At 42.8% G+C, this 22038-nt stretch overlaps 1 protein-coding gene and 1 pseudogene across 1 annotated transcript in view; one reads left to right on the top strand and one right to left on the bottom strand.

Moving 5' to 3' along the window:
• Positions 1–22038, bottom strand: part of LOC136649715 (uricase-like) — a 48227-nt gene continuing 26189 nt past the window's right edge. Inside the window, exons 2-8 of the mRNA XM_066626546.1 lie at positions 8734–8952; positions 7379–7495; positions 7016–7094; positions 5722–5911; positions 4668–4791; positions 2843–2926; positions 1–2402 (exon numbers count right to left, since the gene is read on the bottom strand). Of these exons, the coding sequence (XP_066482643.1) occupies positions 2259–2402; positions 2843–2926; positions 4668–4791; positions 5722–5911; positions 7016–7094; positions 7379–7495; positions 8734–8952 (957 nt within the window). The 3' untranslated portion in view covers positions 1–2258. The remainder of the gene's footprint in view (positions 2403–2842; positions 2927–4667; positions 4792–5721; positions 5912–7015; positions 7095–7378; positions 7496–8733; positions 8953–22038) is intronic.
• On the top strand, positions 6166–6285 carry LOC136650273 (5S ribosomal RNA; annotated as a pseudogene).

The following is a 22038-nucleotide window of genomic DNA, read 5'->3' as shown; positions in this document are numbered from 1 at the left end:
ACATAGAACCCCATAAAACCCCACAAAGTCAATATGTTAAAGAAGCAAGAAATCCACAACTCCCTTGTGTAATAGTTGGCTGACTGGAAGGAGGAATGTGCTTAAAGAATGAAAACTACTAAAGACCAAACTGCTTGCTAGGTGGAAAAATATTCCCAAGTCTCTTAAATGCTCGCTGTATAATAGAATTAGGAGCACCAGTTCATAAGAACGAAGCTCAAAGGAAATGACCGTGCTAGAAAAACTGTCATTTGATCACCTCACATGTTTTAAAGAGCATGGTACATGCAAAGTTAAAATTGCCATTGGACCTCCAGCTGGTAGGAGATCTGTGGGTTTTTTGTTCCTATACTCTTTCCTGTACATCAAAAAAACGAAAGAGAAAGGAGAACCAGTAGTTTCTTAGTGAGACAACAAGAACTTGATGGCATAACAGCGCAAGGAACTGGAGCCCAAAGAACAGCTCATTAAAGACAAGAGAAACTCCAGGGCTTTGCGAGCATCAACAGATAAAGTATTCCAGAAACAGCAGATGGCTTGTTTCACTGAACAAGCTCATTGATTCATTCTGCATGGGATGAAGTATTGTCTAGGAGAAAGTGTGAAATCTCTTTTTTATGAAAGTGTGAAGCATTTTTTATACAAGTTCCACCCTTAGTGAAAGGACTGGTTAAAAGTCCTTTCACTAAGGGTGGAACTTGTATAAAAAATGCTTCTAGAAACTTCTTTGGCAAGTAGGCAAGAAACTTATATGGCTGATATAAATTAACCTTTGAAAGCACATGGAGCAAGACAGAGTATATGGCAAAGAGGTAGGACTAGCTGAGGCTGAGATCTTATACCTATGTTCTACCTATGTGATCCTGCAGGTTAGTGCTGTAAGCTTTGCATAGGTAAAGAGCAGCGAGCGATGGCTCTATTTTTCCCTCCTGGAGCAGCATCACAAGCTGTGCTGAGCACTAATGGCTGCTCAGGCAGTAGCAGAACAGGAGGAATGCATTCCATTTTGTCCCCCTTCCCTCGTTGTACTTGGATGAGGTTCACAGGCAGCCTAAATCTCCAAAATGGAACTTGGCAAATTGAAAACTGTTCTGTAGTAACATGACACTGTAACAGATGGGTCCACAAAGAGCTGTTAGCCATGACAGCTGAATGGAGCTTCCCAGGTTCAGAGCTAGGGTACCTCTGCATACCAAATGCTGGAGACAAACAAGGGAAGATAATCACATTCATACCTTGTTTGTGAGGTTGCAAAAGCATTTGGCTGACCGGCGTAAGGAACAGAATACTGGCCCTACTTGCACTTTTGATCCAAAGAGATATATTCTTGGCAATTTTTTTCCCAGTTTGCCAATACAAATACGCTTTGGTGGTTGATTCTGCTTGCTTAGAAATCAGAACACTGCTACTAAAATGCCCTACTGCTACTAAACATTGCTACTAAAATGAGGAAATGTTTCTAACGGTTGAGGAATATTAGAGAAGATCTACATAACTCTTGAAAGATCGCACAAAGGTAGCTTCATCATTTCTTATGATCAATCATATACATAAACTTCTATTTCTATGACTTCTTACCAATGCATGTCCCAGCGCTGGAGCAAAATGCAATGGTAGGTTACTCACGGAACATAAAAGTCATTAAGTCAACACTGACATGGTTACTGTTATGACCCAAAGCGCCTATAAATGAAGAGCATTGTACTATCACTTTAGTTGCTTCATTTGGCAGCTACAGTCACATGACATGGTTATGACAGGATTTGATAAACAGGCAAAAAGAACCAGATCCTCAGCTAGAGAGGCTCAATGTAATGTAGCTCCACTGGTAGTCAAGGGATCTGGCATGCAGGTCTGTGAGAATGTGTGTAAATAACATCTTAGGCTGCAATGCTAAACTCAGTTACCTGGGAGTAAGTGCTACTGAATAGAGTGGAACTTACTTCTGAGTGAGCATGTTTAGGCATGTGCTGCCAGTAGTAGTAATTGCTTCAAAGGGGTTTTGGACTGAGGGGCTTCACATATGCAAAAGAACCACCTCAGCAAGCCCTGATTAATTCAAGTTTAGATGTTCATCAGAAGCAAAAGGAAATATATGGTGATAATAGTTTATGATTTTCTTCAAGCTACCTTTGAAAATGTAACTCGCATCTACACACAGAACTATGGTAATATGGAAGAAAGCACAGCGTAAATAAGTGTATACTGAGATGAGAACCATTTTCCTAAATGTGATGTCCCGGTCAGCTGCTGGCTACTTATTTCACCCCACAGCCAGACTTGCATCCAACAGAATAACGAGGTTTGCAGTCTCCCGTATAGGGGCCCTCTGTCTCACAGCCCCTCTTCCTACGCAGTGTAGTAGCACATGCACCAAAAGGTGTTTCCTGTGGTGTAAAGATCTGCAAATGAAATACATGAAAATGGTTTAGCTTGCCTTGAGCCTCTATACTAGCTGAAGGCCCACTGATGGTTCTTTGCACATAGCCACACTAACTACAGACTACAATTCATTGAACAGTTATCTGCCTTTTCAGGTAATCCTGGGAATCATAGCTGTGAGTGAGGAAAGGCTAGGGATCTCGGCCTGAAAATCCTCAGTGGGCCAATTTGCAGTATGCTGACCTCACTGGCCTCTCTTCACATGTTTAGGAGCAGAATTGTGTGCATCTTGTCCATGTTCCAGCATACCTTTTTTCAATCACAGGGGGTGGGAGGTTTGTCTGAACTACCCCTTTACACGCCATACTAGGACTAATGTAAAACGATACTTCTCTCTGTAGAACTCCATAGCAATAGTTATTGAACTGTCTGTTCATAGAAGAGGAACCAGTTGCCTCACCTCTTTGTCATTGCACAATCCCAGTTTTTCTAGATCTGCGACATTATAGTGGATGTTGGACAAGATCACTTCCACCTCCTCAATCTGAAAATATAAAACATGCATTATCATGAGTAATGAGGCAACAGATAATCTGTATTACAAAGTATAATTTTATTCATTCAGACCTCCTTGCTATTCATGGGAACTAAGGGCTGCTCTTGCATCATATCTTTTCCCCACTCTTCCTCATCATGTTAAGGTAAATGGTGCATATCTATTGTGTCCTACATCCACCTCACATAACTGGCTGTTGGCTGCAAGGGCCACTTAATGACATCACTGTTATGAGGAAAAGATGGTAAAAAGACAATGGCTGCCCACAGTTCTTTAAAAATCTGCAGTCTTCCAGTGCCTTTCTGGGCACAACTGAAAGTGCTGGATTTAGCCTATAAAACCCTGAATACATCTGGATATCTGAAGAACTGCCACTCATATGAACCTGCCAGTCAACTAGGATTTACATCTGAGACCTATCTCTGGGTGCCCTGATGCTCAGAGGTTTGGTGGGTGAATTCTAGAGGGCCTCTTCTGTGGTGGTGTCCCAGTTGCTGAACTCTGTGCATAGGCAAATTCACCTAGCATAGTCAATGCTGTCGTTTAGATGTCAGGTTAAATCAGTTGTGCTTTTAACAATCAGGGTCTAACTCCTATCCTTTCCTTCCTCTACCAATGCAGTTGAACTACTGAAGTGCACACTGCGCCCTACAGGGGAACAATCCTGGAGGTCTCCTCTGGCATTTGTTCTGCTGGCACAAGTCCAAGTGGATCCAGGGAGGCAGACTGATGCCCAGAAGGGGGACAGAATATCGGTGGCACTGCTACTACTGATATTGCCCCTTTCCAACCATCATTCCAACCTCCATTCTGCCCTGTCTCCTCCCCATTCCTTCTTGACCCATTCTGTTCCCTCTCTCCCTCCTGTGCTGACTTGTCTGCTCTGGGAGGCTGCCACTCATCCCCTGCAACAACAGCCTGGGTGCTGCCAACAGTGTGTCACATTTGCCACAGCCATAGAGCACCTTGTGGGTATAATGGCAGCCAGTATTTGGCTGTAAACGAATTTGGCTACAACCACTATTTTCCATTCGTACTGTTTTCTTAAACTATTCTTGACTTTAGCTTTTTGGCCTTTTCAAAATTTATGGTTGTGTTTTATTCTGCTTGCGAGCTGCCTTGAGGGCTTTTGGAGTGGAAAGGCAGGGTAGCAGTCATTTAAATACTACATATATCAAAAAATTAAAACCTAGCAGGACCCTCATGAGCAAATAAAGATTCAGCAAGTGAATGTAAGATGCCAATAGCCATAGTGCTCAGCTAAGGATATATTTTTCCTGTCTTTCTTTTGCAAATATTTTGAGACATTCAAACCAACCTACCCAGTTCCCAACAACAAAATGTACCATTTTCAACTAAGGCCCAAATCCTAACCCACTTTTCAGCACTGGCATAGCTGTGCCAATGGGACATGTGCTGCATCCTGCAGTTGGGCGTCACTCACGGAGGCCTCCTCAAGGTAAGGGAATGTTTGTTTCCTTACCTCGGAGCTGCATTGTGTCAATGCTGAAAAGTGGGTTAGGATTGTGCCCTAACAGCCAAATACTATGCAAGTCTACTCAGAAGTAAGTCCCATTAGAATCAATGGGGCTTACTCTGAGGAAAGTATGGCTAGGATTGGCCTGTTAGTCATTTCTGCCCAAGGTTGCATATACACAAAAGAGATCAAGTGTGTACACCTGTGTGCTGAGCAGAAATGGGTTTTAAAGACATAAATATGCATACTAACCTGTGGAATTCTGTCCAAGATATACATCTGAATGCAGTTCACAGTCTTCTGGTAAGAAGGTGAGTAATGACCAGTTTCAGGTGGCCCAGCAAAGGCATCAAGGGCACATTCATGGGCAGTTCTCCTTCAAAGGAATGTGTATTAATTAGAATTTGTACAGTGGGTGTGTTTTGCCATTGATTAACTCATGACCAAGACCATAGTCCTAGGTACTGTTTCACACCACCCTTCCTTCCCTCTCCTTAGTTGCGCACAGGGGATGAGATAATACCTGGGAATTTTCATATTTTATGATGGCAATGCACATTATTCACATGCACATTCATCCACATGAAATGGTGGCACTTGAACAGAATAACCTTGCAGCAAATAACAGTCATGGTGCTGTTTCCCACTTTAAAAAATAGGGGTAGAGGCGCACTTTCATGTGATACCATTGATGGATGCACAACCACTAATTAATTAAAAATAAATGGCAACCACAAAATGTGTTGGTACTGGAGAGAGGAGAGTTTCATTGCTTGAGGCACCAATATCACAAACAATATTTGAGAAGTGTCTGTGACACTGCCTTGTGCAACTACATTCTACATAGCAACCACAACAACACTCATGAAATATACAGTATTTTTCCCTGGTGCAAAATACTGTACTGCGTTTTGAGTGTTCAGAAAATGAAGTGTCCCCTCAAAAAATGTGCAGTTGGAGAGTATGAGGGATGGTGTAAAGAGTCATGCACAACAGAGGAAACAACTGCAGATTTACTGAACTAGAAGTGATTATTTTGACAGACTCATGACAGAAAGGGATAGCGCACGGTTTGTACTGTATCTAACAACCAAAGAAAAGCCCATTGCATATATTAAGTCATTCAAATATATGCAAATTAAAAACCCAACTTAGTATTTCACTTAGGTAAAGCTCGCTGATAAACATATTTCCATATTCCACCTATCACTGTACTTTCCAGTCTACTGTATATCAGACATCTCCTCTGCTGTCAGCAAATTGCATGTACCATGAAGGGGTCTCATTTCAAAGCTTTGTACTGTACCATATGCAATCGTAGTCAAGGTCCTCAGTGCCTTCCCCATAGCACCACTTGATCAAGGTTTCTACTGACAAAATCCTATCTCTCCTTTCCGGAAGTGTAGTGTATTTATCCTTGAAGAAGCCCTGAAATCCAGACTGGGTTGTCTTCATAAGTTTCAGATCTTTAATGCCAGAGAAAACAATTGGCGCATCTGAATTTAAAAAAAAAAGTTCGTAGTAGTATTAGTATTACTAATAAAAACATTTATCTACTATACTGCTTTTCAACAAAAAATTTCACAAAACAGTTTACATAGCAAAATAAATAAAAAGGTAGTTTCCAATCCTAGAGGGGCTCACAAAAGAGACCCACAAACTGCCACTGAAAAAGATGCAATGCAGGGAGAGATAGGACAGTTGTTCTCTCCTTGCTAAATATAGGAGAATCACCATGTGAAAGGTGCCTCTTAGCAGCAACTGTTACCCTGCACATGCCTGATCTTGTCTGATCTCAGAAGCTAAGCAGGGTCAGCCCTGATTAGTACTTGGATGGGAGACCGCTTGGGAATATCAGGTGCTGTAGGCTTATACCATAGTCTTTCGAGACTGAAGGTTGCCAACCAGTCCAGTTAGCACAGATATATTTGAGGAGTCTGCAGCTGAAAGACTCCTCAAGAAGTTCTTTTCCTACTAATGTTTCTATACTGAAGATTTGTAGTATACTGTATAAATACAACTGAACTGAATTAAGCAGATCTGACCTTCTCTGTCTTTTCTCAACAAACACAGGCATGGTAATAATAAAGCCATACTGTAATGTATAGGAACTGCAGAGGAAAAAAAAACACAACTATAGTGAATGTCAAGGTGGTGCAGTGGATTGTATGCTGAACCTAGAATGGGGGAGATCTGTGTTCAGTTCCCTGCTTCAGTCATGAAACTGACTAGGAGACTTTGGCCAATCATTCTTTATCAGTCAAATCTCTTTTAGGGGGAACTTGTACAGATACAAGGAGGAAAACCCACCTACACTTCTCTGACCTTCCTGGAAGAAAATAAAAATAAAAATGTGATATATAACAACAGTGCCATGGATTGAATTTGAACTTGCTTTTTTTTGCCACAAGCCTGGTGATCAAGGAGGGTGAGAATGGCTTTTTCATGCCTTTCAGGGTCAGGTGACTAGAAGACAGAGAACCCCCCCCCCCATCCCTTTTCTCATGTAAGCCCCTTGAACAGCTGTACCCTCTCATAGCAGTCTTCAACAAAGAATGAAAATAAAGATATTGCTGAAGGAATGAAAACGTCTCTCTTACTATTTGAAGTCCTTTCTACTTCACAAAAGCGAACGCCTTCAGAACTATAGATAAAAGCGTGAGCATGTGGGACGCCATCCTGAAGAGTAAATGAAAGAAGTTCATAAATAAAACTGCTCTCTACTTTTTACTGAGGTTTCTAAAATAACAGAGGACGTAAAAGAGCAATACGAGACAATGTAACATCTACAAATGTATTATACAATTTTTTTAAGGGCATGATCTAGAGCCCCACTGGATTATTCATTCCCTGCCATGATGCAGGCAGAATTCTCTCCTGTTAACCTGTTGATTTTCATCCCATATGGGAAGAGGTGCATGTGCACACAGCACAGACTACACTGTGTCCCAAGTATACAGTACCTTTTCTAGGCGCTGCCATGGTACCTCTTGGATAAAGGCATTACAGTACACCACATGGCAAAACGAAGTTATGAAATGGTTACAGATATCGAGGCCAAACTCTTCTATTGTTCTGATCTGGTAAGACAAAGGATGTACAGTATTAGATAGAATTATCAGTTTCTATCTTCAGAATCTGATATACTGATAGATACGGCATAGTGTCATATGGAGATATACTTACAGATATACCAATAGATATGACATAGGCCCAAATTCTAACCAACTTTCCAGCACTGGCATAGCAGTGCCAATGGGACGTGTGCTGCATCCTGCAGTTAGGGGTCACACAAAGAGGCCTCCTCAAAGTAAGGAAATGTTTGTTCCCTTACCTCTGAGCTGCATTGCTCTTATTTTGGTATTGGAAAGTGGGTTAGGATTGCGCCTATAGTGTCTCACATTATGTTTCCAGGTCACTGAAGATGTTCCGATTAACTGGACAGAGCAGTTGAAATCCCTACTCATAACAAATGGTTCAAAAGGTATTGAACCAAATAAACATTATATTCTATGGCAGGAAGATATGTAATTTTATTACAAGCAGTACAAAATAACTCTTTTAACCAGGATCAAAAGAATCCTACACTAATCTAGTGGAATCTCTGTTTTCTTAGTAGCTAATTACCATGTCCTGTCATAAATTGTTTTTGAAATTCTGCTCAGATAAAAAAAGAAGTTGTGTATGTGCCACAGAGAGACTTCTTCAAGAAAAACATATCTAAATCCTCAGCGGTTTCACAAGACTTAATGGTTCTTTGAGACTTTACTCCTTGCTGTGCAATTTTACCCCCTTTAATTATCAAGACCTTTTGTCATAAAACACCTAACTGAGTTTCTGTATGCTCTAACTTACTACACTTAGGAAAATCAAAAATATCCTTAGAAGTTCACATTATGGCATTGAAAAGATGTTCATTTATGCTCATTAATGTAACAGTTGGTGAAAATGTATGAACAATGGGTTGTAACCTAAATGTTTGTGCAGAGGTATTCCATGGCTACAAGCTCCTTTGCAAACGGAAGGAGAGCTGTGCTTGTGCAAGGAGCCCTTTTGTGTACATGCAATCTTATTCAGTTTACAGAAAGATGTGTGGTCAACCTAACCCATATTAAGCAACCTAAATACTTCTTCAGAAATAAAAATGAAGGGGGAAAAAAGTTTTCCCCAAATTTAGGAAATGTGTCCCCAGTGTTTTTAAAATCTCTAAATATTGCATGAGAAATCATTTTGCAACTGACAAGAAGCAAGACAATACAATTCATGAAGACAATAAATATAACAAGTCAAGGTTAAGTGGAACAATTTAAAAACATACCCCTCGGCATTTGGCCAAAGCTTGAATGGTATTTTTTATGGTGTCTGTAGGGATGACATTACAGTTGTCGGCATGCAGGTATTCATTGACACTGTTCAATCTTATATGTACGGAGATTTCCAGTTCTTTGATACAGTGTATCTTGCCCTCTCGCCTGACATACAGGAGTCTCACAGCATTCTTCCCATATTCAGAATTCACGTATTGCACTTCCTTAGACTGCAATGGGGAAAAAAATTGAACGTTGTTATTCAGAAATAGGTCACAGACATAACACTGCATTCAATATCAGGTACCCTGCTGACTCTTTAACCCAGTGGTTCCCAGACTTTTTTTTGACTGTGACCCTAAATCCAATTTGTGACCCATGGAGTTGGTTCATGTTAATAGTAAATAATTAATTATCAAAATTAATTTGGGTAATGAAATAAAATGAATCTTGCCACTTTTTTTCAGCAGCTGCCATGATGCTACTTCACTTGGTGGGTGAACTTGAAAAATGTAGCTCTCCCTCCCTCCCTCCCCCCCCCCCTCTCTCTCTCTCTCTCTCACACACACACACACAGAGTTGGGGAGCAAAAGAGAAACAGGCAAATTCTAATGTTTTTATTCAGACTTGATCAGGAGAGAAGATTATGCTCCCTTAAACCTGAGTGAGAATTAGGTCTCACTCATTCTTTTTCACCATCCGCATACACATTTATAGGGAAAAGGTTTTGCGGAGCAAGGCCTGCAGCACGGGGTCACGCATAGTGTGACTTGAGGAATGTAGTTCCCTCTACTGCCTGTTCTCTCTAGTGTGTCTTTCATTCAGCCAACTGAGGACCCAATCCTATCCAATTTTCCAGCACTGATGCAGCTGTGCCAACAGGGTATGTGCTGCATCCTGTGGTGGGGGAACAGTCATGGAGGCCTCTTCAAGGTAAAGAAATGTTTGTTCCCTTACCTCAGGCCTGCACTGTGGTTGCACTGGCTCTGGAAAGTTGAATAGGATTGGGCCCTGAGTGAGTAAGGCAGCCTTGTGACTATCCAGCCCCCCCCCCCATCATTCACTGGCTTGTCTGAGGATCTCCAGCTTCCATAGGACTGGAGGTCACTCCAGGAGGCTACGTTCAGTCACCAAACCTCTTGCAACCCTCCAAAAGATTCCCATGACCCTTGTCTGAGTCTGGACCCTGGTTCCTGCTCCAATCGCTGATTGGTTGCTAGCTATCAGTTAAATTAATTAACATGTAACCACAGAGACAATAAAAATTTCTGGCACAACACCCAGCTGATTAGCTTATGACACCAGCAGAACAGCTCATGTGATTGCAATGGTGTAGCACATCATTGTCAGTGGTCTTAAATGCTTATGTGGTGGTGTATCTTAAATTATGTTGTTAGCCACCTTGTGCATTCTATGAATGGAAAGACACAATATTAGATCAACAAAATATGAGCAAACATTGTTCAAGCACAGAATAGACTATGCCACTGTTTCTCAAACTGTGGGTCAGGACCCACTAAGTGGGTTATGAGCCAATTTCAGGTGGGTCTCCTTTCATTTCAATACAATATTTTTAATCTGTTAGACTTGATGCCACCATGTTATGTGACTGCATTTGGGAAGATCTGTACTTTTAACAGGCTACAATGTATATCTTTTAGCAATGATAGTCAATGGGGCTTACTTCTGGTTAAGTATGGATAGGATTGCAGCCTAGGATTGTTAAAATTTTTCCTGCTTGGTGATGCCATTTCTGGCCATTGGAAAAGACACTATTCTGGGGTGAAGAGGGACAGAGAAGACAGAAGCTGGTTATTCAAAGTTATTCTTGTTTCATCTATTTACTTATATGTACTATTTGTGCATTTTCTCTAAGATTTTTTTTACCTGTTTTAGCCACTGTGAACAGATTGAGCTTTCATCAAATAAATAGATATTAATAAAGAGCATATATGAAAATATAGAATATATCACTGCTGTATTCTGTCACAGTGAGTTGTGTGGGCTGGTCTTGTTACCTATTGAACATCTTCAACTGATATAGAATGTAGTACCACATTGCCTAATGTGGGGTAAGTTGTTGGGTGTACATTACATTACTGTTTCAACATCTGTGTTGGGTCCTTACTGTTTTTTGGCAGGGCACAATTCAAGGTGCTGATTTTGTCATATCGCAGGGAGTGGGAGAGGGTGGCAGGAGGGCAGAATGGAATTGAGAAGTTTGGGGTTTGGGGCAGGGGAAGGGCAGTCCAGGAGGTGGTTCAGGCCTCAGAGGTAGCCAATGCCATATCCTAACCCCTACTCCTGGGCCCTGCAGCTTTGCACGGGCTGCTTGGATTTGTGCCAGCAATTTTGCTGGCACAGATCCAAGTAGTCCCATGGGTTGGCTGGGGTGAGACATGGGGTAAGGGGACAAATATCCCCTTACCCTGGGTTGCCCTCCAGCCACTTCCTAACCTGTGCTGGATATAATGCAGGCCAGTTGGCCTGCCTGTTCCAGCATAGGTTAGGATTGGGACACTCATCAGGTCCAGACAGCAAAAATATGCAAAGAGGAATTATCAGCGTCTTTTCCCCCACCCCACAGGTGCATTATAATGTCATTGAAAAGGTTGAGATGCACAATACTAGAGTAACATAATGCAAAATCCTTGGTAGTTTAGCAGTACCAAAAGCTCTGACCCCAATAATCTTCCATCAGAAATCCCCAATATGGTATTTATTTGCAAAGCTCCTTTTTGAAAGGTCAGGTCCTACATAAGCCTTTCCATTAACCTTCATATCCTTGCATAGACTCTGACCATCCAAACAGAATGTATTCATAACATTTACCTCTCATTTATATGTCTTCAACCGGAATTAAAATGTAAGGTGTAATAGGAAAGCTGATTAAACTGTCCCCAAATATCCCAAAGACTCAGTTTTCCCAAAATATTCTGAGAAGTGTAGGCTAAGAGCCCAATCCTGAGCTCAGCGCTCCAACTTTCCACCAGAGCGCACTGTCACAAACGTGCCGTAAGGCATGCCAGCAAGGCTTACTGCCAGGCCACTGCCCGTGTTAGCCTGCGCTGGCCGGCGCTGTGCTAGTGCCGGGCGGGCGCCCGTCTTCCGCTGCTCAGCGGTCTCACGGACTGCCGAGCTGCAGCACGGTAAGCGGGGGTGGGGAAGAGGTGTTCTGGGGAGGGGGGAGGCATGGGGAGGGCAGAAAGAGGGTAGGCAGGAGGCATGATGGGGAGGCAGGGGGCAGAGAGAGGATGGACAGGAGGCGTGCCGGGGGAGGGAGCGGGGAGGCAGGAGGCAGGTCTGGTGGAGCTCTGCTCCACCAATCCTGTCCATTCGTGCAGGGTTTGGCACCCTGCACAAATGCCTTTACCGTTGACCTTTTGATCGGCGGTAAAGTGAGTAACCCCATTGTTTCCCTTCTCCCGAGGCACCGCCTGTGGCAGGCTGAGGCATGCAGGATCTGCCACGCGTCCCAGGCATCTCAGGATTGGGCTGCCCGTTAGTATTTCTCAAACTGTGGGTCTGGACTCACTTGTGAGCCAATTTCAGGTGGGTCCTCTTCCTAAATATCATTTTAATATATTAGAGTTGATGCTACCAGGGTATGCAACTGCATTTGGGGAAATGTTACAGATCAGTACACTTTTCACAATGGGGCTTATTCCCAGGTAAGTGTGGATAAGATTGCTGCCTTTGGGATATTTGGGGAATTTTTTTAAACAGATCAGCAACTGCTGGGAAAAGTTAAGAGGGTTCTTCTTTAAGTTTTTTTTAAACTTATACATATTTTAAAATTTTAATTTACTTAATTTGATTTGTTATATGGAGGGGTGTTAAAAATTTTCCTGCTTGATGACATCACTTCCGGCCATGACATCACTTACAGGTTAAAGACATCGATTCCGGATGGTCCCAACATATTTTAATTCTAAAAATTAGGTCCCTGTGCTGAAAAGTTTGAGATCCACTGGGTTAAGTGATTCCTTGAATTGTTTGTTCATGTAGCACACCAAAAAACACATTCTCTAGTAAGCCTACCCGAATACTACACCAAAGCAGCATAATTGTACATATGTTCCATAACATATATTCCTTTCACCCTGATTTGCGCTTCCTCCCAGATTGACTTGACACACACATTGTAGCCAATGGGAGCAGCAATGATACAGCAGGGGGAATAAATTCCCATTTCCTCCAACAGCATCTCCTATACTATAGTACTATTTCAGATGGCTTTCCAGGAATGGATCTCTGGTCTTGTTGGAAATATTACTGCATAATGACCCATTGGACAACCTATAAAGGTGGACTGTCCAATGAATTGCATGGAGTGGGACATCTGTGCAGTGTTTCTGTTCTTTCTGTTCTTTCTTTTTTTCTGCAGCTCCATCTTAATAGGTTGTTGCAGAATTCATGTCACCTGCCCCCAACTTGCAGTTTTAAAGCAGCATTCAGCATTGAGGAGTGACAGAAAGCATCAAAGCCATCCAGAATGGAGGCACTTCCCATAAGACTTGTATCAACTATGCACAGCTTTTACATCCACTGTACAAAGAGAACAATGTAAAAGTGTCAAGGGTATTGGTTGGGAAACATTTTTTTTTCCTGATGAGGAGCTCTTTCTGAACTAAGTTTGTCATTTTTTCCACTTAATTGGGAGATACTCCAATTGACTATAATGAGACTGAGAGCCCAATCCTAAACAGTGCGTGCCAGTTCACCACTGGCATGCACTCTCATAAACGTGCCGTAAAGCATGTTTGTGAGTCCTCAGCACCGGCCCAGTGCCAGAGCTAGCCCAGTGCCAGTGAAAAGCCAGTACTTTGCTGCTTGGTGGTTGCCCGAACCACCGGGTAGCAGAGATGTAGGTAGGGGCATGGGCAGAGAGGGGTGAAGGCGTTCCAGGGCAAGGGAGGTGGGGGGAAGGCAGGAAGAAGATGGGGAAGTGGCGTGCCGGGGGAAGGAGCAGGGCGGGACCAGTGGAGTTGAGCTCCACTGGATCCTGAGTTCCAGTTCGGGCCTCGCGGCCTGACACAGAGGCTCTTGATTCTGCAGCAACCCAAGGGCTGCTGCAGAATCAAGTAGCACCATTGTGGGCTTAGTTTCCTTACTTGGGCAAAGGGGATGAATGTCCCTTCTCCCAAGGAGCCGCTGGCAACTGTCTAGTGTGCTTAGGATACCACAGCAGGCATCTTTGGTGCCACAGCAGCCCCGCATGCCAGACATTTTAGGATTGGGCTGTTAATCCTGAGTAGACAGGCATAGGATTGAACATGCATAGGATTTTTGTGGAAACCTCAATAAAGCAGGGTTTCTTTTGAAACCTTGAACCAGTAATCTCCACTAAAAGAAAAGAACTTTACCAGGTTCTCCACAGTTCCTTGTGTTCGCTAAACTAAATACTGTGTACACATTACCTCCCCTTGAAATAGAGATCTGCTTCTGAGAGGGGCAATTTGGTGGACAAAAAAATGGCACATAGGGAAAGAATGAGCCTCTTCCTCCCTCCATGTTCCAGTTCTGATTAAGATTGTTTCTCCCTGTCCTGCGGGGTTGTGTTTAAGAAAAAAGAGGCATTTCTAGTTGGAAGCAAATGTTTCTGTGCATGTCTAGTTTGGCCCTTAGTGACTCACAGCTGAGTGTGTGCTCTAATTCCTTTGAACATTGAAGATTCCATGGAAGTTCTATCTTTGAAGTTTGATTTGTGATATTGTTGTGGTGAACATTGTGGTTTTAAACATATAAACATGGCTAAACTGCACATACATCATCACTTGATGTTGTAGTCATCAATTACTGACTATATACTATATGTGTGAACTCCCCTATAACTAGGGATCCAGAATCAGCCCTGCAATAATTAAGCAATTATATTATTACGTATGCAGAAGCAGCCAATGGTAAAGAACACTATAGCTATGTTTGTAATTGTTTTCCAGATTGGGTGATAAAATAGTTGCTTATGGCATTTTACCAGGTACTTTATTAATGTTACAAATAATGATATGTACTGTTTTTTCAACAACAAAAAAGCTTGCAATTTTGAACTGGCTGTCATTTTTGAAACTTTGTAATAAATGCACCTTTTAGCAATTAAAGGCTGCAAGTCTGACTCAAATGCACTGTAATCATACCCTGCAAATATGAATCAAATGCAAACAGCTAAAGGTTATTATTTACATTGCACTGAAAACAGTAGCAAAGATTCTATTCCATCATAGCAGTGGTGGCTTAAGCTATGGACTCAAACCAAAAGTAATGTACAGGTAGTCATGTTTAAGTTGCATAGACATAAACAGGAGATGCTGACTTAAGGCTCATGGATTTCAATGGAATTTAAGTGCATTTAAGTGTACTTTCTCTGTATCAAGTACACTATGAAGAAATGACGTTTTCAACATAACTCTTCCCACTTTCTCAAGACCTGTAATAGTTTCACGGTATTATGCAGGGGTCTGAAAGATAGTTATTTCATGTATAGAGTTTACATGTTAAGACAGGGGTGTCAAACATAAGGCTTGTGGGCCAGATGCAACCCGCAGATGCTCTTTCTCTGGCCCCTGTTATGATGTCACGGCTGTCCCAGAGCCACCCTTTCAGCAGCATTGCTTCCGCCAATGCTCTGAGAGAGAGAGACGGAAGGGGGCATCAGAGGGCAAGGAAGACTCAGAAGGCAAGGAATGCTACCTCTCAGCAGCTGAGCTGCAAAGTGGCACTGTGGTAGAAGCAGTGCTGCTGAAAGGGCTCTCCCAGAGTGATATATGATGGCACTTCCTGATAGTAATGATTTGACTTCTGACCCTATGCAGGCACCATGAGTGCTATTCACCCCACTGTATGAAATGAGTTTGACACCCCTGATCTAAGAAATAGAGTTACTCCATTTTCAAGGCGACAAACAGTTCAGTGTACCTTAAAGAATGATAAAGGTAATTCTGCCCAAGCTTTCATGGATAACAGCCCCATGTCCTCAGAGGCATGGACAGAACTCCTCAGTGAGCAACACAGGTATAGAATAAAGCAAAAATAAAAACGCTAGCAGCAGCAGCGGCAGCAACAGAGTCAACGGCAAGAAGAAATGAAATGAGGCTGATCTAGTAACAAACTTACAAGTGCACCAGATAAGCAAAACAAAACTGGTGAAAACAATCTTACAGAAATCTGAAATGCATTAATTCTGCAATGTGATTTTTTTTTAAAAAAAACCATGCCTCAATTAAATCCATTAAGTGTGCTGACAAAAGAAAATAAATCTACAGTATATATTTGACAAAGCCTTTTCCTTTCCGTTATATAAATGCAACGTGATCAAGATCTAGCAACATTTTTGCATAATTATTCTGCATTTCGACCTGATTAATAAAATTCACGTTTAGACACAATTGCTCGTTTTCTACCTGAATGTTCCTGGCAATAGGTTATGCAGTAACAGCATATAAAAATTAAATGAGTATGGGTCAAATCCTGTCCAATTTTCCAGTGCCAGTGCAGCTGTGCCAATGGGGCATGTGCTGCATCCTGTTTGGGGGGGGGCAACCATGGAGGCCTCCTCCAAGTTAGGGAACATTTGTTCCCTTTCCTCAAGGCTGCATTTCAGCTGCACTGGCACTGGAAAGTTGGATAGGATTGGGCCCTATGTCTTTGCTTTCATTTGTAACTCTCTGACTTCTAAAGAGGTGACATGAAGGCATACTTGCTTTGTATTTCAGTAGTATATTTTTCAGCTGAATTTCCTGTTAAGGGATGAACACTTAAAAAGTCTACCGGCTAGAATCATCACTGGCAGTACAGGTTTCAGAATGAAAATTGGACTCTGCCTCACCTTCCAGTTTGGTTTTGCCTCCAGGGGAGGGTGGACAGAGCCAACACCTCATCTTGTTCAAGGCAAGCATTCTATTTGTGGAGATGGGAAAGGGGAAGCTGAACACAGCCTCCTATGAAACTTCACAAGTGCCCCTCTCACCAAGGCAGTAAAGTTGTGTTTAGCTGTACCACTCTGGACGGCGGATGAGGGCTCAAATGATTGAATATTCCAACACAAGCACACAAAGACACCCACTTCCTGAACATAAAAAACTATCCTCCTTGCCATCTAGTTGCATACAGTGGGGAATTTTTGTTTTATTTGTATGAAGCAGTACCAAATCACGCAACGTGCACTTTGAAGTGTTATAGCCCAGGTATAGGTCCATTATTCAAAAAGTTTCTAAGAACTCCCTCTCCCCCTTCTTCTAACATAACTTCTCTTTACTGGAGGAATATTAGCTCCTGGGCTTGACCGGTAAGTTTACATTCCCAGCAAGGTCCTCTGTGATCAATCAAGAAAGGCATACTGGGGCAGAGCAGGCATGTAGGCAACCCACAATGTAAAAGCCCTCTGCTGGTGAGCCCTGGACAGACATTATTAAAAGTGTGAATAGCAATCTGCGGAGGAGCATCCAAAGTAGGCTGGCAAGTCTCACCCCTGTGCTGATGCACTCCCATCAACACATTTCTGAAGCCCTGCCTTCAGACCCCCACAAGTACTGTACAGAGCAGCCTGCAGCAATAAAGACTGTGCCCAGGGAGCATTGTCTTCTCAGGCTCAGTGTTTGTCATTGTAAATACTGTATGGGGGGGGGGGAAGCTGGGGGGCTGGCAGGAGTATAACAGTATGGGTGTGAGGCTTGCCAGCAAACTCTCATTGCTCTCCCCCACGCAATGCTGAGCACCCTTTTAATAACATCTTGATAGGGTTCAGGTAGATCAAGCAACTGACTTCTTCAGTGGAAGTTGCCGGTTTGAATGCTTGCAGACTGACTTCAGTCAGGGCTTCTGATTACCAGAGGCAGTACAGAATATCAGTATGGGTCAGATGGAATTATAACTTGCCTGGTTTGATCCTTTGATGGAGAAAGTGTATAAACAACCCATGTAGAAATAACACCAAGGACTGGTGGCACCTGAGCGGCATTATCCTGGGGATCATGTTGCTGCCTCCCTCCCCTCCCTTGCAAGAACTTACTGTGGGTTTCAAACTCCTGGGGGAACGCTTGCCCCCATTGCCTGAGTTCAGGCCCATGTCTCTTTATCTCTCGTGTTTCTGACAAACATGCTGAAGATACCACGAAAAGCTAGGCTTCACGTAAGGCACAGTAAAATCCAAAGTTTTCTAGCCTGAAACCAGTATCCAATTGCTGCAGAAGTCATGAGCAATTTTCCAAATAGCACCACGAAGGAAACGTATCAAGGAGACATTCCAGTGAGGGGAGGGGAGTTTCTTGGAAACAATTGAAAAGTTGCACTCTAAGCCTTGAGGAAAACTGGCAGTAAAGCAAATGCCACTTCTTACGGCACTTACTGTTCCAACCACGCATATAAAGACTTTCAAGGAAGAAAAACAGAGCAGGTATTTTTATTCTAGTCTGCTACCACAGCTGCAGGCGCAGTCACAGAACTTGCACGGCAGCCACAGGAGAACTTGCACACCACCCCCACCAAAGAGTATTCAATCCAATGACTTGAGTGGTCACAGGGGAAGAGTTTGCTGCTATGAAAGCCAGTGAGTGTGGGTCTATCCAATCCCAGTTGTCCCAGGAACCAAGTATCCAGTGTCAGTTTAGGTCTGCCTGGTAAGATGTACCCCAAAACTTAAGATTTCTGAGAATCTGATGATGACACAAGATCCACTATCCCTTGAAAAATGGGGAAAAATCGTACTTGGGCTACAAGAAAAGGGTAAAGGTCAGCAATGCAGGGTGGAATTCACTGGTAAGAGGGCAGAGCCTAGCAACAGCCCCCAAAAGTCCTTTGGCACCCACCCATCCATCTGCTCTGCATCCATGACTGAAATGCAAACAAGAAACCCAATCCTTACTCAGGAATGATAATTAGTTTTAAGACTGCAAAACATTTTAATTGATATTAATAATATTAATTATTTTAATTCATATAATTTCTTCTCCTGTCATGTCTGTTTCATTTATTATAGTAGAAGGATGGTGTGGCAGCTTCAAGAAAGAAAGAGAAAAAAACAACACCCAAGCACTTTGAACTCTAAAAATTAACACTTTGTACATAGATGTAATTGTTCATCTTTTATTTCAGCCCAGTTCAAAAGAAATCATCATTCTTGAACAAAATAGGGGGGAAAAAACACCTAGCTGTAGAGAACAAAGGGCCACATGAAAGACTTCAAACATTGGTTAGCTAAAGCACAGAGAAGAGCAGAAACTGCAGTACTACCTATGTTCTTTTGAGAGTTAGCAAGAAGTAGGCAGGTAATTCAGAGGGTATGGTCGCTCCTTTATTTGTTCCAGGAGGAGCAACTATAATTTGGACATATGCATATACTGTATAGATATTTTGCCTTAGAAACAAAAGCTTCTTTTTCTTCTTTTTCTTCTGAGCAAAAGCTTAGAAGCTTCCTGCTGAAGCATGCCTTTGGAACTGCAACAGAAGGCATCTATCTCCGGACCAGATCAGACAGAAAGCTCTTCAACCTCTCCAGACTGAGAGCAAAGTCCAAAGTCCAGCTGAAATGTCTGCATGACTTCCTCTTTGCCGATGATGCAGCTGTCACTACCCACTCTGCCAAAGATCTCCAGCAGCTCATGGATCGTTTTAGCAAGGCCTGCCAAGATTTTGGACTGACAATCAGCCTTAAGAAAACACAGGTCATGGTTCAGGATGTGGACTCACCTCCCTGCATTACAATCTCTGCGCATGAACTGGAGGTTGTCCATGACTTTGTGTACCTTGGCTCAACAATCTCCGACACTCTTTCTCTCGATACTGAGCTAAACAAACGCATCGGTAAAGCAGCTACCACGTTTTCCAGACTCACAAAGAGAGTCTGGTCCAACAGGAAGCTGACGGAACATACCAAGATCCAGGTCTACAGAGCTTGTGTCCTGAGTACACTTCTGTACTGCAGCGAGTCATGGACTCTTCGCTCACAACAGGAGAGGAAACTGAACGCTTTCCACATGCGCTGCCTCCGACGCATTCTCGGCATTACCTGGCAGGACAAAATTCCAAACAACACAGCCCTGAAACGTGCTGGAATCCCTAGCATGTATGCACTGCTGAAACAGAGACGCCTGCGTTGGTTCGGCCATGTCGTGAGAATGGGTGATGGCCGGATCCCAAAGGATCTCCTCTATGGAGAACTCGTGCAAGGAAAGCGCCCTACAGGTAGACCACAGCTGTGATACAAGGACATCTGCAAGAGGGATCTGAAGGCCTTAGGAGTGGACCTCAACAAGTGGGAAACCCTGGCCTCTGAGCGGCCCACTTGGAGGCAGGCTGTGCAGCATGGCATTTCCCAGTTTGAAGAGACACTTGGCCAACAGACTGAGGCAAAGAGGCAAAGAAGGAAGGCCCATAGCCAGGGAGATAGACCAGGGACAGACTGCACTTACTCCCAGTGTGGAAGGGATTGTCACTCCCGAATTGGCCTTTTCAGCCACACTAGACGCTGTTCCAGAACCACCATTCAGAGCGTGATACCATAGTCTTTCGAGATTGAAGGTTGCCAACAGAGATAGATATTTTGCCTTAGAATAATTATTATACATGTAGGCCTGTATAATTGTCTTTGTCTGCATGTGTAATAAGTTATTAAAGAAGCAGAATTATGCCCCTCCTTTATGTAAGAATATTGACTAGGACATAGGGTAGAGTTTTGGTGTTTGTTTTTAGTGTGATGCTCCCTTTGGATCTCACTGACCAAAAATTCATTGAGTGACTTCTCTGCTTTCTTTAGATACCTAGTAATGTTTTATATTTATTTCTGAAAGCCTCTCAGAACAGCTGTTCCAAAATAGGGAACAAGACTTCAGTGTAGAATAGACTCTTACCAGATGAGCAGGTGCAAAACCTGCTGACACTTCACCTCCTTACAGCTATTAAAGTGCACGTACAGGTACAGCCAACAATTAAAAATGCATGAAACTCACGCACGGCCATCATAGCATATAATCAAAACTGCCAAACACTTTACAACTTAGACTTGAAAGAGCAGGCAAGGAAAAATTAGTCTGGAAGACAGCACCCCTCTTTTGGTAAATTCTCTGCCACTTACCTGTTGGCCCACGTCCTAAAAAGAACTTGGTACAATGCCTCAGGATGTGCTTGAGGGCTTAAATATGTAACCATATAAAACTATTTTGCTTCACAAAAATACTGGACTGGTAGACTCTGGGCTGGTTCACCCACACAAGCTCACTCAACTATGTCAGCATCAAGTGATTACTTGCACGTGGGAATGAGCCATTAGCAATTCAATGCCAGAATTTTCCTGTCATCACACATTCCCTAAAATACAATGCTTTCCAGTGGAATGAGTTTCATCTTCCAATCAAACAGGAGTCACCAAACAGAATAGTCAAGTGATGAGAAAGCAAGCAGTGAGCATGCACTTACAGCACAGTTTTATGCATATCTACTCAGAAGTAAATCCTATTGTGTTCAATGGGGCTCACTTCTAGGAAAATTTGTTTATTTAACCAACTTTTATCCCATTTTTCCTCCAAAGAATGGGGCATGAAAGGCAGATTACAAAGCTAATAAAATAACATAATACATAAATAACAAGAACAAAACATATCTTAATACTAGCAGCACATAAAATAAATCAGAAGACAAAAAAGATACATATAGGATTGTAGGTTTTAATCTCCAATAACATCTTATGACCCGATCTAACCTCTCTGCAAGGCACTTCACGGCGGCCAGAAGGAGGAAGCTTCAGAGGCCAGCTGGTGCAGAGCCACTAGCGGTAAGTATGCTGCCAAGCGATGTGAGGCATTCCGGGGTGGGGGGAGGGCAGGAGAAGGTGGAGAAGTGGCAAAACTAGATGGGGGAGGCAGATTCAGGAAGGTGGTGGGGATGGCAGTAAAGGCTGCCACTGGACCCTAACCCCTGTCCTGGGCCTGAAAGACCTACATGGGGCTACTCACACCTGCACCAGCGATTGAGCTGGTCCAGGTCTGAGTAGAACCATAGAGGTTGCCTGGGCTCAATATGAGGTAAAGGAACAAATATTTCCTTACCTCAAGGAGACCAACTGTCTTTCTAGCCCCACGGGTTCTGCTGTACCAAGGCACAGGCAGCCCATGAGGATTTGGCTGCCCAGTTCCTGCAACTCATGCAATATGCAACATTGTCAGCACTGATTCTTGATGTGTTGCTATATTGTTTTGTTTTTTGAAAGAACTCTGTCACTTGAAGAGATTCTCAGGTTAACAAGGTTAATTGCCTTGTTAACTCTACCCTAATTCTACAGGACTGTGTAACAATAAACTCTACTGGAAGATGAGATCTAAGAATTT

Source organism: Tiliqua scincoides, chromosome 4 (genome assembly GCF_035046505.1).
Source record: "Tiliqua scincoides isolate rTilSci1 chromosome 4, rTilSci1.hap2, whole genome shotgun sequence".
NCBI lineage: Eukaryota > Metazoa > Chordata > Lepidosauria > Squamata > Scincidae > Tiliqua > Tiliqua scincoides.
Note: the sequence above shows the minus strand (reverse complement) of the source record. Positions and strands in the feature narration are given on the sequence as shown.